This window comes from Scleropages formosus, chromosome 25 (assembly GCF_900964775.1).
Source record: "Scleropages formosus chromosome 25, fSclFor1.1, whole genome shotgun sequence".
Classification (NCBI taxonomy): Eukaryota; Metazoa; Chordata; class Actinopteri; order Osteoglossiformes; family Osteoglossidae; genus Scleropages; species Scleropages formosus.
In genome coordinates, this window is record NC_041830.1 from 18474834 (window position 1) to 18488501 (window position 13668).

General features: G+C 42.9%; 1 protein-coding gene across 1 annotated transcript in view; it reads right to left on the reverse strand.

The window, feature by feature from the left end:
• The window catches only part of LOC114909468 (uncharacterized), a 14700-nt gene extending 3853 nt beyond the window's left edge, over positions 1-10847 (reverse strand). The window contains exons 1-3 of the mRNA XM_029248997.1: positions 10752-10847; positions 10450-10651; positions 10259-10363 (exon numbers count right to left, since the gene is read on the reverse strand). Of these exons, the coding sequence (XP_029104830.1) occupies positions 10259-10363; positions 10450-10651; positions 10752-10821 (377 nt within the window). The 5' untranslated portion in view covers positions 10822-10847. The remainder of the gene's footprint in view (positions 1-10258; positions 10364-10449; positions 10652-10751) is intronic.
• Positions 10848-13668: the final 2821 nt, after the last annotated feature.

A 13668-nucleotide genomic window follows, 5' to 3' on the forward strand; every position in this document is an offset into this window, starting at 1 on the left:
TGAACTACATCATGAGTGTGTAATTGAATCTCCAGCACTGTAATCTGGGGGAAACAAGAATCATGTTAATTCAAGGAAATTAATAAATACTTTGAATATTAAGTGTTACATTTGTGCATTTATCCCTGAGGGGAACAAGTTCACTTGAAATGCTGACCTGACTGCAGTTTTCATAATTTTTACATCAATGTGTAAAAAATGAACTGTAAATTGACTTACCTAGGAGTGCTGAGAGCAGGAGAAATGAAGAGAACAACATCATGGTGGATGGAGAAAGACACACTGACAGTGTGTACAGTTAGAGCTCAACACTTCCTCTACTGTACAGGAGAACTCCTCCTGCCCTGAAGTGCTCAGCTCCTCCTTCACACACAGCACAGACACACAACACACACACACACACACACTCTGTGCAGGAACACATGTCAGCATCAGGTTATTGCAGGTGATATAGTAATGCTGAATATATTAAATGCATCACCATCTGCAGGTGAAAACATTATGTTGTCCCCATGTTTTCACCTGGTATTTATGCTGATATTAATAATGAGATACTCTACTCCCACTGATTCTGTATTCCTGTTAATCAGATATTCCATATAAAATTTAATATGTATGTAAACTGTTCAAGCAATGTCATTTTGTACCCTAGAGCAAACCCATATTCCACTATGGTAAATCAAGGTACTTACCCTCCATTCAAACAACAAAAATGCTCTGCTGTGCAAATGGGTAAATCAGTGCAAAGTGCTTTTCTCAAAGTAATCAGTTCAATATAGACTAATAATATAAGAGCAGCTACTGAAATATTAATTTTACGTTTTTGAGAAACGTTTTTTGAGACATGTTATGTTTCAGAGGAATGTGAAGAGATGAGCTGAGCTGTGCAGTTCAGTTTCCGTAAGGGGTTCAGAGTGTTGCTGTCACTGTGGGCTGCACAGCACAGTAATACACAGCTGAGTCTTCTGTCTGAGTGTCACTGATGGACAGGTTGGTCGAACGTCCCTTTCTGTCCACATCCATTGAGAACCTTCCTTTGGAATCGGCTTCATTAACTCCATGAATAATATATTCAGGTTCTTTGTTCACGTGCTGTACGTACCAGTACATAGAGTTGAAGTTAGTGATGTCATGGTTGCATGTCAGTAGCGCTTTGTCTCCCTCCAAAAAATACATCAAAGGTTGCTGTTCGACTTTATCTGCATCAACTCCTACTGAAAAAAGGACAAGAAAAAAAAAAACTAATTAGACTGAGAAATTCTATTTCCACTGTTAGAAGCTAAATGATAAACATACTTACACATTAGTCCAATAAGCAGCACTGTTGTAAAAACAATCATGGTGTCAATTACAGATGACTTTAAAATATGGTTTGAGATCAGTTTTTCTGGTTGGATCACTGTGGTTACTCAGGTTTATACCCGGCTGTAAAAAGTGGTTTGTTGATGTTTCGGCTCTGGGTTTGAGGGAAGAATGTTCCCAGAAAGATCCAGAACCTTATAAAGTAGAAATAGTGTCATGTACAGTCTGCATCACACAAGCAATTTGTCTGTTACTTCAAAATGCCTTTTTATTCCTGTTGTGAGGGTGGGAACTTTTGTTAAAGAGCGCCACCAAGAGTTCAGGCAGGGAATTAAAAAGTGAAAATTCATTTCCCTCGTTAAAGTAATGACTGCAATTATTCAATTTTATTAACAAATATAGATCAGGCAATTTCAATCTGAGAGCAGTATTTTCTTTTAAAACTATGTGAACCTTATCACAAATAATGCTGTAAAATACAGTACAGTTTAAGTGTTTGGATTGTGCCACATTTTTTGTTAAGCTGGTTCTGTACACCGCACACTGTATGTGACATGAAAGAACAACTATGAGGTTAAATTGCAGACTTTTGGCATTACTTTGAGGGTTTATACAGTTATAAAGAGTGAACCGTGTGGTGATTACAGCTCTTTGTATATGCTGGACACCCATTTTAAAGAGCCAAAAGTAAAGGGAGAAAGTAACACAATTTCAAACAAAATCACCATGTTTAGTACTTGGCTGCAAATCATCAGCATTTGGAGACTTCCTAAATTCTGCTACTTGTAGGAATAACCAGATGCTGGGCATCATCCCTGGAGATGATTGTAGTGCAGCCACATTCCATTGCTGCTGGTCTTCTGCATTTGAACAGCAAACTCAACCAGCATAACCAACAGATGTGTGGTGTACCATATCTCCGTGTGTGGTGTACACAGTGCAGTAGATAGCATTCATTTCACGTTCAAGGTCAAGTTCATTATTTGTCACATACACATCCATACTTTGTAAGACGTGCAGTGAAATGCTTTTCCAACTGTCCGTAATAGAGACTGATAGAAGAGATATAAATAAGGCAATACAAATAAAGTAGAAATTAGAAACATACTGTGAAAGTATGAAGGATATACAGTATAATGCTTAAAATAGGATACAATAAGTAGTAAAACAAATAAAGTAACAAAAAATATAGTGGTAAAAGAATTCGAAAAAAAAAAAAAAACATGTAAGTGGGGGGCGTGGTGGCACAGTGGGTTGGACCACAGTCCTGCTCTCCGGTGGGTCTGGGGTTCAAGTCCCGCTTGGGGTGCCTTGCGGCGGACTGGCGTTCCGTCCTGGGTGTGTCCCCCTCCCCCTTTGGCCTTACGCCCTGTGTTACCGGGCAGGCTCCGGTTCCCCGTGACCCCGTATGGGACAAGTGGCTCTGAAAGTGTGTGTGTGTGTGTGTGTGTGTGTGTGTGTGTGTGTGTGTGTGTGTGTAAAAATATGTAGAGGTGTAAAAATGTGGAATAAACACATTTCACCACTAGAGGGCAGCAGATCTTCACGTCACATGACCAATGACTTTTACTCCACATACAGAAATGATATTAATGTTCTGTTACTATGGGACAAATATGTCACAAATACTGAATGAAAACACGGACAGTAAAATTAATAAATGTGGTTGATTATACCCCGTCAGTTAATATACAATTAAAACTAATAAGCAAACTGGAGTTTCATAGTGTGTATTGAACGCGTCTCAAAGTATCAGTCAATGTAAAAAAGACGTGCATTTCAGGTTAACTGACGACTCAAAATTGCCGATAGATAGATAGATAGACACTTTATTTACAAACATTTAATGATAAGGGGGAGTGAAACCTTGTACACAAATGACGAGTAAAATTCCAAATAAGCACTGAATTTGAAGAGTGTCAAAGTGAAGTGTTGTATGTGTAGGCAAAGATCCCAGGATTTATCTGTTTATCTGACACTTTTTTGAAAGTCACTAACAACGATTAATATTTACATTTACATTCATTCACTTAGCTGATGTTTTTCTCCAACACAACTAACAATGTTAAGGTATTTTCCATTATTTACCCATTTATACAGCTGGGTAATTTTACTGGAGCAATACAGGGTAAATACAGTATCTTGTTCAAGGTACTACTGCTGGAGGAGGAATTCAAACCTGGGTCCTTCTAGTGTAAGGGGGTGATGCTACCCACTACACTACCTGCTGCCCCCTTAAGTTTTAATTTTGAATGTGTTTCAGTTGCTGTGAAAGTGCAGTGTTTCTCAGTCACAGTGAGCTTTTTGTACAGAGTAAATGGGTTTCCTGTCACTGTGGGACTCAAGGCACAGTAGTACATCGCAGAGTCTGTCAGTGCTGTAGAGGAGAACTTGAGATCCACACGGTTGTTTCCTTTATCTAGTATAACTGACAGATGAGGGAATGGTGGAGTCGCATGTATTATTCTGTCAGAGGATTCATATCTGAGCAGGAGGAATTCTGGTTTTGATCTGGAGTACTGTCGATACCACAGAAAACTATCAGCTGATCCACTGTAGCTGCAGGAAAGTGTAACATTGTTTCCCTCCAAAACATGAACTACGTCACTGAGTGGTGTAATTGAATTTCCAGCACTGTAATCTGTGGGGAAACAAGAATTATCATGTTAATTCAAGGACATTGATAAATACTTTGAAAATAAAGTGTTTACAGTCTTGCGTTTTTCCCTGAGTAGAACACGTTCACTTGAAATGCTGACCTGATTGCAGTTTTCATAATTTTTACATCAATGTGTAAAAAAATGAACTGTAAATTGACTTACCTACAAGTGCTGAGAGCAGGAGAAATGAAGAGAACAACATCATGGTGGATGGAGAAAGACACACTGACAGTGTGTACAGTTAGAGCTCAACACTTCCTCTACTGTACAGGAGAATCCTCCTGCCCTGAAGTGCTCAGCTCCTCCTTCACACACAGCACAGACACACACACACACCACACACACACACACACACACACACACACACACACACACATACACATCTGTGCTGGAACACACATCATAATATTATTATTACACATGACTCTCTAGAGTTAAACATGAATCAGATATCAACTGCAAATATTATCACTTAGTACCAAGTCTGCATGATTTTGAGTTTTTTCATTCGTCTTCTTAGATGTTTGGAAAGGTGGTGCAGTGCGTTCAGCCGGTGATGGCTGTGTGGTGGGTGGGGGTTTGAGTCCTGATTAAGGTGCTTTGGGACGGACTGATGTCCCATCCAGGGTCTGTCCCTTCGACCTTGCACCCTGTGTTGCTGGGACTCTGCTTGAGACAAGCGGTTGTGGACAATGGATAGTTGGATAGATGGATTTTGAATTTAATTCAATTGGTTTCCTGCAATAGTCCAAAGAATAAGTGGTGTGTCAGGTGAAGTGGTGACTCTAAACTGCTCGCAGTGTGTGAGTTGAAAGTGTTACCTTGCTCTATAAACACTATAATCAAACAGCAGCTATTGAATAACTTGCAGTATTAATTTATAAATAATAGAGAAATCTGAGAAAGAAGCAGAAAGTCTCCTACTGTAAGATTGTGCCAGTGTCTTGGAGTTTCTGTAAGGGGTTCAGAGTGTTACTGTCACTGTGAGCCTCAGCGCACAGTAATACACAGCAGAGTCATACAGCTGCACATCCTCTATTGTCAAAGGAACTGAACTTGTGTTGAGTTTTGCATTAAATCTTTCTTGTACTCTTGTACTGTATCGTTGCTGTATTTGTCACGTCTCAGCATGTACTTGGGAGGGTCATTAGGACGTTGGATGTACCAGAAGAGATATGGATTTGGATCACTTGTTGTAAAGTTACAGCTGAGAGTCACTGATCCTCCTTCGTATCTGAGCACATCTCCTGTGGACTGAATCACTGTGTCCTGAGCTCTGATTTCTGGGGAGAAAAAGACACAATATTTATAATGCACAACCACAATCCATCATAATTAATTGAACAAAATAATTAATTGTGAATATAAAAGTCATACCAAGGCAAAATGCAGTAAGAATGACAATAATGTTGATCCCATGTGCCATTTATGATCTGCTCAGTGAATAAAGACAACAAACTGATCTGTGTGTCTGTTGCATTTATCAGTCTCTCTGGTTGTCTCCCGACTTTTAGACCAAACCTCTCTGCAGTGACAAATGTTAACGGGAAGGTTGCAAAAAGTGCTGGGGCTGAAAGAGCAGATGTTTCTGGTGTGGTGTCGCCCCCATTAGGCCATATGTGGAATAACATGCTCACAACCTCAGCAGCAGCTTTGTGTGTCAGACCCACAGGTGGACGGAGTGGTCAAAAGCAAAACTCAAGCAAATATACGATATACAGACCTGGACATGGAGGTGCGACTTCAGCTTCAGTCTGTAACTCCACCTGGACACATTTTGGAAATAGAGACACACACAGGTCCTCAGTCACCACAGTCCAATGTGCAATTGTGGAATGTGTGCAGCCACAAGAACTTTTGGACCTCCAGAGGTTTATTCATCCCTCCTTGTTCTATTTGGAAGATTTTAGTTTTACGCTCCTCACTTACCAGTTTGGTTACTTTTTAGCTTTATTATTTAGTGAATATTGTATTGCTGTTGGGGGTGCGGTGGTGCAGTGGGTTGGACCGCAGTCCTGCTCTCCGGGGGGTCTGGGGTTCAAGTCCTGCTTGGGGTGCCTTGCGGCGGACTGGCGTCCCGTCCTGGGTGTGTCCCCTTCCCCCTCCGGCCTTACGCCCTGTGTTGCCGGGTAGGCTCCGGTTCCCCATGACCCTGTGACCCCCTAAGGGACAAGCGGTTCTGAAAGTGGTGTGTGTGTGTATTGCTGTTTGGGGTGTGGTGGTGCAGTGGGTTGGACTGGGTCCTACTCTCCAGTGGGTCTGGGGTTTGAGTCCTGCTAGGGGTGCCTTGTGGACTGGTGTTCTGTCCTGGGTGTGTCTCCTCCCCTCTGGCCTTGTGCCCTGTGTTGCTGGGTTCGGCTCCTGTTGACCGCAACCCCGCTTAAGACAAGTGATATCAGACAGTGTGTTTGTATACTATATATATTGTACCTTTTTGGATCTTTCTGTTGTATTTTCTGGAACTTGTTCAGTGCCCTGAGTCACTCCAGTGAGCAAACACCATATCTAAAAGTAAAATGTGTAACTGTAGAAATGCATAAATACTGACGATGGCTTATATTACATGTCCATGTGTTCTTATGAGAGACTTCACTCCAAAGTGACGTACATCTCATAGAAAATAAAATGTGTTCATTACATGAGCAGGAAAAGACACTTAGATGGGGAAGGATGATTCTAAAGTACAGGTAGTTACTTTCCATCAAATGAATCAATGTACACGACACAAGTAGCTGTTTAAAACTTTATCAGGATATCCACAATTTCTCATTACATTCCAATCAATTTATTTTTTTTTTTTTGTTAGAGATACATAGAAATATTGTGTTACGTTACAGGAGTAGCTGCATAAAGGTTTATCTGAGCATGATCTTAAAGTTATAGTGCATGAGCATTAACCCTTACATGAACTTAAGAGATCATGAATCTCTGTCCACATATAAAAGGGTCTAAGAACTCTCCTCTTCCAGACTCACTTAGCCATGATCTCTTAAGTTCATGTAAGAACCTGAAGTGGGAGCCCAACATAGACTCCATTGTGAAGAAGGCCCAGCAGAGGTTGTACTTCCTTCGCCAGCTGAGGAAGTTCAACCTGCCACAGGAGCTACTGATGCAATTCTACTCTGCAGTCATCGAGTCTGTCCTCTGCACTTCTATAACTGTCTGGTTCGGCTCAGCTACGAAGTCTGACATCAGAAGACTGCAGCGGATAGTTTGGACTGCTGGAAGAATCATCGGCACATCCCCCCAGCTCTCCAAAAGCTGTACTCGTCCAGAGACAGTAAAAGGGCTAGCAAAATCATTGTAGACCCCTCGCATCCAGGCCACTTCCTCTTCGAACCTTTGCCATCTGGCCGGCGCTACAGAGCACTGAGCACCAGGACAGGCCAGGCACAAGAAAAGTTTCTTTCCTCAGGCCATCTACCTCATGAACAGCTAAATCCCCCCTAGAGAGTAAACCAGTGCAATACATAATGCTATCTATATTTCTAACTTTTTATCACATCTCTTCTCACACTCCCTTGCATTTGTAACTAGTGACTATTTTGTATATAATATTGGGTACTGTATATTTTCACACACACACACACACACATTTTCAGAACCGCTTGTCCCTTATGGGGTCACGGGGAACCGGAGCCTACCCGGCAACACAGGGCGTAAGGCCGGAGAGGGAAGGGGACACACCCAGGACGGGACGCCAGTCCGCCGCAAGGCACCCCAAGCAGGACTCGAACCCCAGACCCACCGGAGAGCAGGACTGCGGTCCAACCACTGCGCCACCGCACCCCCTATTATTGAGAAACCTAGATGATAATAACCAACTGTGCTTCTTTGTGATGTTGTGTCGCCCCTTTAGGAAGTGTCTAATAACAACATGGTCGCAACAGACGACATTTCTTTCAGTTTCCAAGGTTTCTGCTTGCATTTTTGAACGTTTTGTTTGATTTCCCACAAGTTGAAAGTGAAATTATTTTAGAATAAATATAATGGCAGAATTAAAGTGTCTGAGAAAATGTTTATAATTTTTGTTCAAAAAACCAGAAGAAATGTAAAACTTTGTTTAACTGTTAAAAATGCTGGAAATTTGATTTAATGTCATTCTCTCTTGTAGGGGAGACAACTGTTAACCAGATATTCTGTAAACTGTAAATTTAAATTATTATAATTATATATTCTCTCAGACTAATGTGCAAGAAACTGCATGTTTTGTACTTTAAGAGTTGCTTGTCTCCAAGAGTTTCTGTAAAGGGTTCAGAGTGTTACTGTCACTGTGGGCTTCAGCGCACAGTAATACACAGCAGAGTCACACAGCTGCACATCCTCTATTGTCAAAGGAACCTCAGTTTTCGTTTTGCTTGCAACAGCTGTAAATCTTCTCTTAAACTCAGGAGCGGTGTGACCTTTTCCGTACGTATTTTCTCTCATCATATACTTGGGAGAGTCACTTTGCCGTTGAATGTACCAGAAAAGTTCTGCTGTTGTATCACTAGTTGTGTAGTTACAGCTGAGAGTCACCGATCCTCCTTCATGTACAAAAAACCTTCTGTGGACTGAGTCACTGTGTCTTCAGCTCTGATCTCTGCAGATAAAAGATATTTTGAGACACATTAATGAACAGCAGAGGAAGGTATCTGTATACTGAAAGTGGAGATACAGCATTAATTTTTTCAATAATCTCTTTGAAAAAGAGGGCAAAGCAGAGTTTCTGGCAGTAAATCATACCTTGATAGAATATGGAAAGAATTAAAACGATCTTCAGCTGATGTTCCATAATTCAGCGGAACATGGATGAAAACGGTATGTATGGCTTCTCAATGTATTTGAGTAGGAGCAGGTGAACAGCCTTTCTGGTTGTCACTTTCTGTCTTCTAGCTCATATCCCCCCTGCGATGCTAAGCCTCCATGAGGACTTTATGCAACAGTGTCGCCATCTTGAGGAAGGAGGTGCAACACTCTCTGCATCTGTGTGCTTCTCATACTTTACTGTACCATATCTGCTCCTGTCCCCAGAGAACTTTTCCAGGTTTTCAAAGTGATTTAAGTACATTAAAAGATTGCCCCTAGATCATGCACTACAGAAGGCGGTGAGAAAATTGGAGGATATGATATTTAAACATTTTTCTGAAGTTTTTTGTAAAACAAAAAATGGAAAGTACGATGATGCATAAATGATAACGAAAATGTGAAAAGTTTAGAGCTATTGAGGTAGTTAGAAACAAATTGCACTTAACTCTGAAACACTATCTGACTCTGACTCTGAACCCAAGTAATGGAAGAGAAAACGGGGAACACGAGAGATGTGGAGGTGGAGATGGATCACTGTTGGATGAGGACGGGAGGGTAACCACAGACTTTGCTGAGGAACAGTTCAGCATCTTTACTGTAAGAAAGTGCCGCAGTGACTGTCCGTGTCGATGCTCTTTTATTGTGTTCAGTGTTGATTGGTGTCCAGCGAGGGTGTGTGTCCTCAGTCAGGAATTCGCTGCTTGACAGTTAATTGATAACTGATTTGGTACCATCACTGACAGTTTAACTAGTTCCGCTAAGAATTTCCAAGAAGGGATGGAAATCCTTTACGCTCGTGTACTTTCAGACACACACACAACTTTCTGAACCGCTTGTCCCATACGGGGTCGCGGGGAACCGAGCCTACCCGGCAACACAGGGTGTAAGACCGGAGGGGGAGGGGGCACACCCAGGACGGGACGCCAGTCCGTCGCAAGGCACCCCAAGCGGGACTCGAACCCCAGACCCACTGGAGAGCAAGACCAGGTCCAACCCACTGCGCTACCCCCCCATTACTTTCAGAACACTTGTAGTAAATTCCAGTAATTTATGAATATCCTATTAATCAGCTGTGCTTTAATTTAACCGTTAATGTTATCAGTTCCAAAGAGTTAATTATCTATTACATTTTTCCAAACTGACACATTTGGAGCTGTATTTTCCTCACTCACTCACTATAAATAGCTGCTTTTCCCAAGACCAGGTTGTGAGGGTCTTGAGCCTATCCTGGAAATGCAGGGTGCTAGGCTAGTCAGGGTAGGTGAGGGGAAGGTGGAGGTGAAGGTAGGTGAAGTCATTGCAAGGTGACCACACACTGTAAGCAGTGTGGAGTCACCAGTCCAGTTCAGTTCAATGTATTTCTGTGTGTCTCCCTCAACCAGGATGTAACTGAGCTCAACCTCCAGCAGCAGCACTGATATCTTATTAAACAGCACTGTAACCGCACCTTTTGGCCACCGTTTTAGGAAGTCAGGAGCATCGCACAGATGTGATTGTGGTGAACCAACAGTAGAGGAATTAGTTCCTCAAAGGGTCGATAAGCATCTGGATGCCACTTGATTTCTGCTGAAGGTTTTTGCTGGAGTGCAGAGCCTCTCGTGTCACTGTGGTAGCTATGGCGCAGTAGTAGATGGCAGAATCGTCAGCTGTCGGCGTAATTCTCAGTGTTCCTCTCTTTTCTGAGGTGACCACTTCTGGCTATTTCCCGCTGTAATCTCCATGCTTAGAGGAACCTGTCGCTTTATTTATGTATTTAGGCGAACCACCGTTAATGGGCTGTTTGTACCACTGCATCGCATAAAAGTTACTGGTTTTGTAACTGCAGTCGATAATGACGGATTGACCCTCTGTCACCTCCTTAGACGCCGGGCTTTGTGTCACTTCATCTGCGCTCTGAACATCTGAGGAGGTAAAGAAAAGCATGAGGTGAGTGAGAGATGATGGAGCAATGGAAGCAGATGACAATGTGATGTGCGGGAGAAACCCTGCAGTGGTACTCACATGGTACGAGTGAGCAGACTGACCAGGCCAGCAGGTGGCAGGAGAAGCGAACATGTACAGAAATGAACATTGTCCGGTGTTTTTCGTCTGCTCGGGATGGACGCTCTCTGCTTCCTTTCACCTCCTCCTCTCATATGAAGGGAAACGCTAAACGGGAAGTAGGAGGGGCTTGGTGAGTCTGCACTAAAACTGCACACTGCAGTATAGCAGAAAAGTCCTGAAATATGAAAAGATTTGGTTTCTACCTGTAAAAGTTCTCATGGTGAAAATAATGTGAGATTAACTGATATGTAAGTGCAATACAGAAGATGTGATAGTCGTTTGACTCAGTGTATAATGTGGGAATGTGAGTCAAGTTTTAAAATCAGCAAGTCAATCATAAAATAATTTAGTTTCCCAACAGAATTTTCACCAACAGGAATGATGACTTGGTGGTGTGCTGAGGAGCTGTTCTATCCCCCAAGGGCTGGGCAGTTTAGGCATACAGTATATTTAAGTGCAATACAGACTGTGCATGTTCATCTTGCGTTTATGTGGGTTTTATCCAGGTGCTCTGGTTTCCTCCCACAGTCCAAAGTCAAGTGTATCAGGTGAACTAGTGACTCAAAATTACCAAAGTGTGTATAAATGTGTGAATATGGCTACCATGTAGTGGACTGGGGTCACATTCAGGGTTTAACCCAGCCAGGGTTTCTGGGACAGGCTCAAAATTACCACAATGCTGAGTTGGAGAAGTGGTTAACGTTTGTTGGGGGGGTGCGGTGTCGCAGCGGATTTGGCCGGGCCCTGCTGTGTGGTGGGTCTGGGGTTCAAGTCTTGTGTGGGTTGCCTTACTGTGCCCTGGCATCCCGTCCTGGGGTGTCCTCTCGCCTTCCAGACTTGCGCCTTCTGTTGCTGGGTCAGGCTCCGGTTTGCTGAGACCCTGCTCGGGACTAGCAGTTATAGACATTGTGTTTGTGTGTGTGTGTGTGTCTGTGTGTGTGTGTGTGTGTTAATGTTCTGACAGCTGGTTCTAGACTACAGTAAATATTTTACCCACCTGAGAATACCAGTGCATGACTGTACAGTATATATGTCTCTATTAAAGAATAAAGACAATTTGCCTACATCTGATTCTAGTCTCCTCTAATACTGCGACTGCATCTCTTGGTATTGAGCTCATGTGACAAATGGACTGTCATGAATGCAGTGGGTGAATTGCTACATGGAACAACAGCACCATCTGGAGTTTCATATCCAACAGCTGTTCTCCAGGCTTTGACTCAAAGCAGTCAGTCAAAACGTTAGTGAATGTAAACCCTCGAAGCTTACTTTATTTGGAAAGATGCTGCAATTTGAAAATGATGAATAAATCAAAGAGGAACAGATCTGGGCGTGAAACAGCATAGTTCATGAGTTGTTCATTTAACTGGTGCAACAGCTGGTAACACTGGGGTTTCACCGTTTATGAGCTGTGCATTGAAGTGCAGGTTTGAACCCAGAAAGGCAATAGATAGCAATATATTGCAAAAGCAGTGTACTTTTCATCTCCACGTAGTTCCCCATGAACCTCAATTAGCTTACATGTTACCCGGCTGAGTGCTCTGGATCCAGGTTTTATCTAAATGATCACTGCTTTTTCCAGCTCTGGTAAACCTCTGAGTTTTTAATTTTTTTTTTCTGGACTCTTTTCTATAGGCAAACCAGGTTTTTGTACGAGTGTTTAGGTGGATTCATTACTGTGGTCACCAGCGCACAGTAATACACAGTAGAGTCTTCTAGTTCCTCTCTTGAGATGGACAGAGAGGCTTTACCAGATGACTTGTCAGCACTTGAGGAGAATCTTTCTTCTGCAAACTCCGCACTGTAGCTATCGGACCCACTGAACAGAATGAACTGTGGAGGTGTTCCTGGATACTGGCGGTACCAGTGGATCCAGTAGCTAGTGCTGGTTGTGCTGAAGGTACATTCCAGAGAAACACTCTGTCCTTCTTCCTTCGACAGCGAGGACTCCTTCTGTTGAATCTCATCTCCAGCTGAAATGGCTGTGAACAACAGATGAAAACCCATTTACATTTATTCAGTTAGCAGATGTTTTGTCCAAAGTGACATAGATTTCAGCAAAAGTACAATTTATGCATTACATTCAGAGAAGGAGACATAGCTGCAGACATGAAAGTCTCAAGCAAACCTAGTTTGTTCCCTACCACTTGCCGCACCGAGGTTCATCGTTCAATTAGCTGCATAAGACACGGGAGACAAAACCCGATACCCCACAACACACACACACACTTTCTGAACCGCTTGTCCCATAGGGGTCACGGGAACTGGAGCCTAACCTGGCAACTCAGGGCGTAAGGCTGGAGGGGGAGGGGATGCACCCAGGACGGGATCCAGTCCGTCGCAAGGCACCCCAAGCGGGACTCAAACCCCAAACCCACTGGAGAGCAGGACCTGGTCCAACTCATTGCGCCACCAAGCCCAAATCCCAATACCCTCCCACCAATTTTTTTAAAATTTAAAAAAAATATTATAAGACACACAAATGAACAAGTACAATGCCAGAGTAATGACTGAATAAAGATTGTATCTGGGATGCTTATGGAGTTACGATGCCTGGACAGTTACAGCGTAAACTAGCTGGAGAGATCTTGGGTAAAGTGGCTCTGGAAAAGGTGGGCTTTCAGACCCTTCTTGAAAACAGAGAGAGTTTTCTAACAGTTCTGAGTGACAGGGGAAGGTCGTTCCACCACAACGGACCGAGAACCTCCCAGTGGTTGCTTTTCGTGCACAGGACCACCAAAGGAGGGAAGTAGATGAGTGAAGGGGCCTGGCTGGGGTGTACCGCTTGATCAAGTCCTGTAAATAGCCGGGAGCAGTTCTATTGATGCATTTGTACACAGTAACCGGGTTTGAATTTGATTCGGGCAGCTATAGT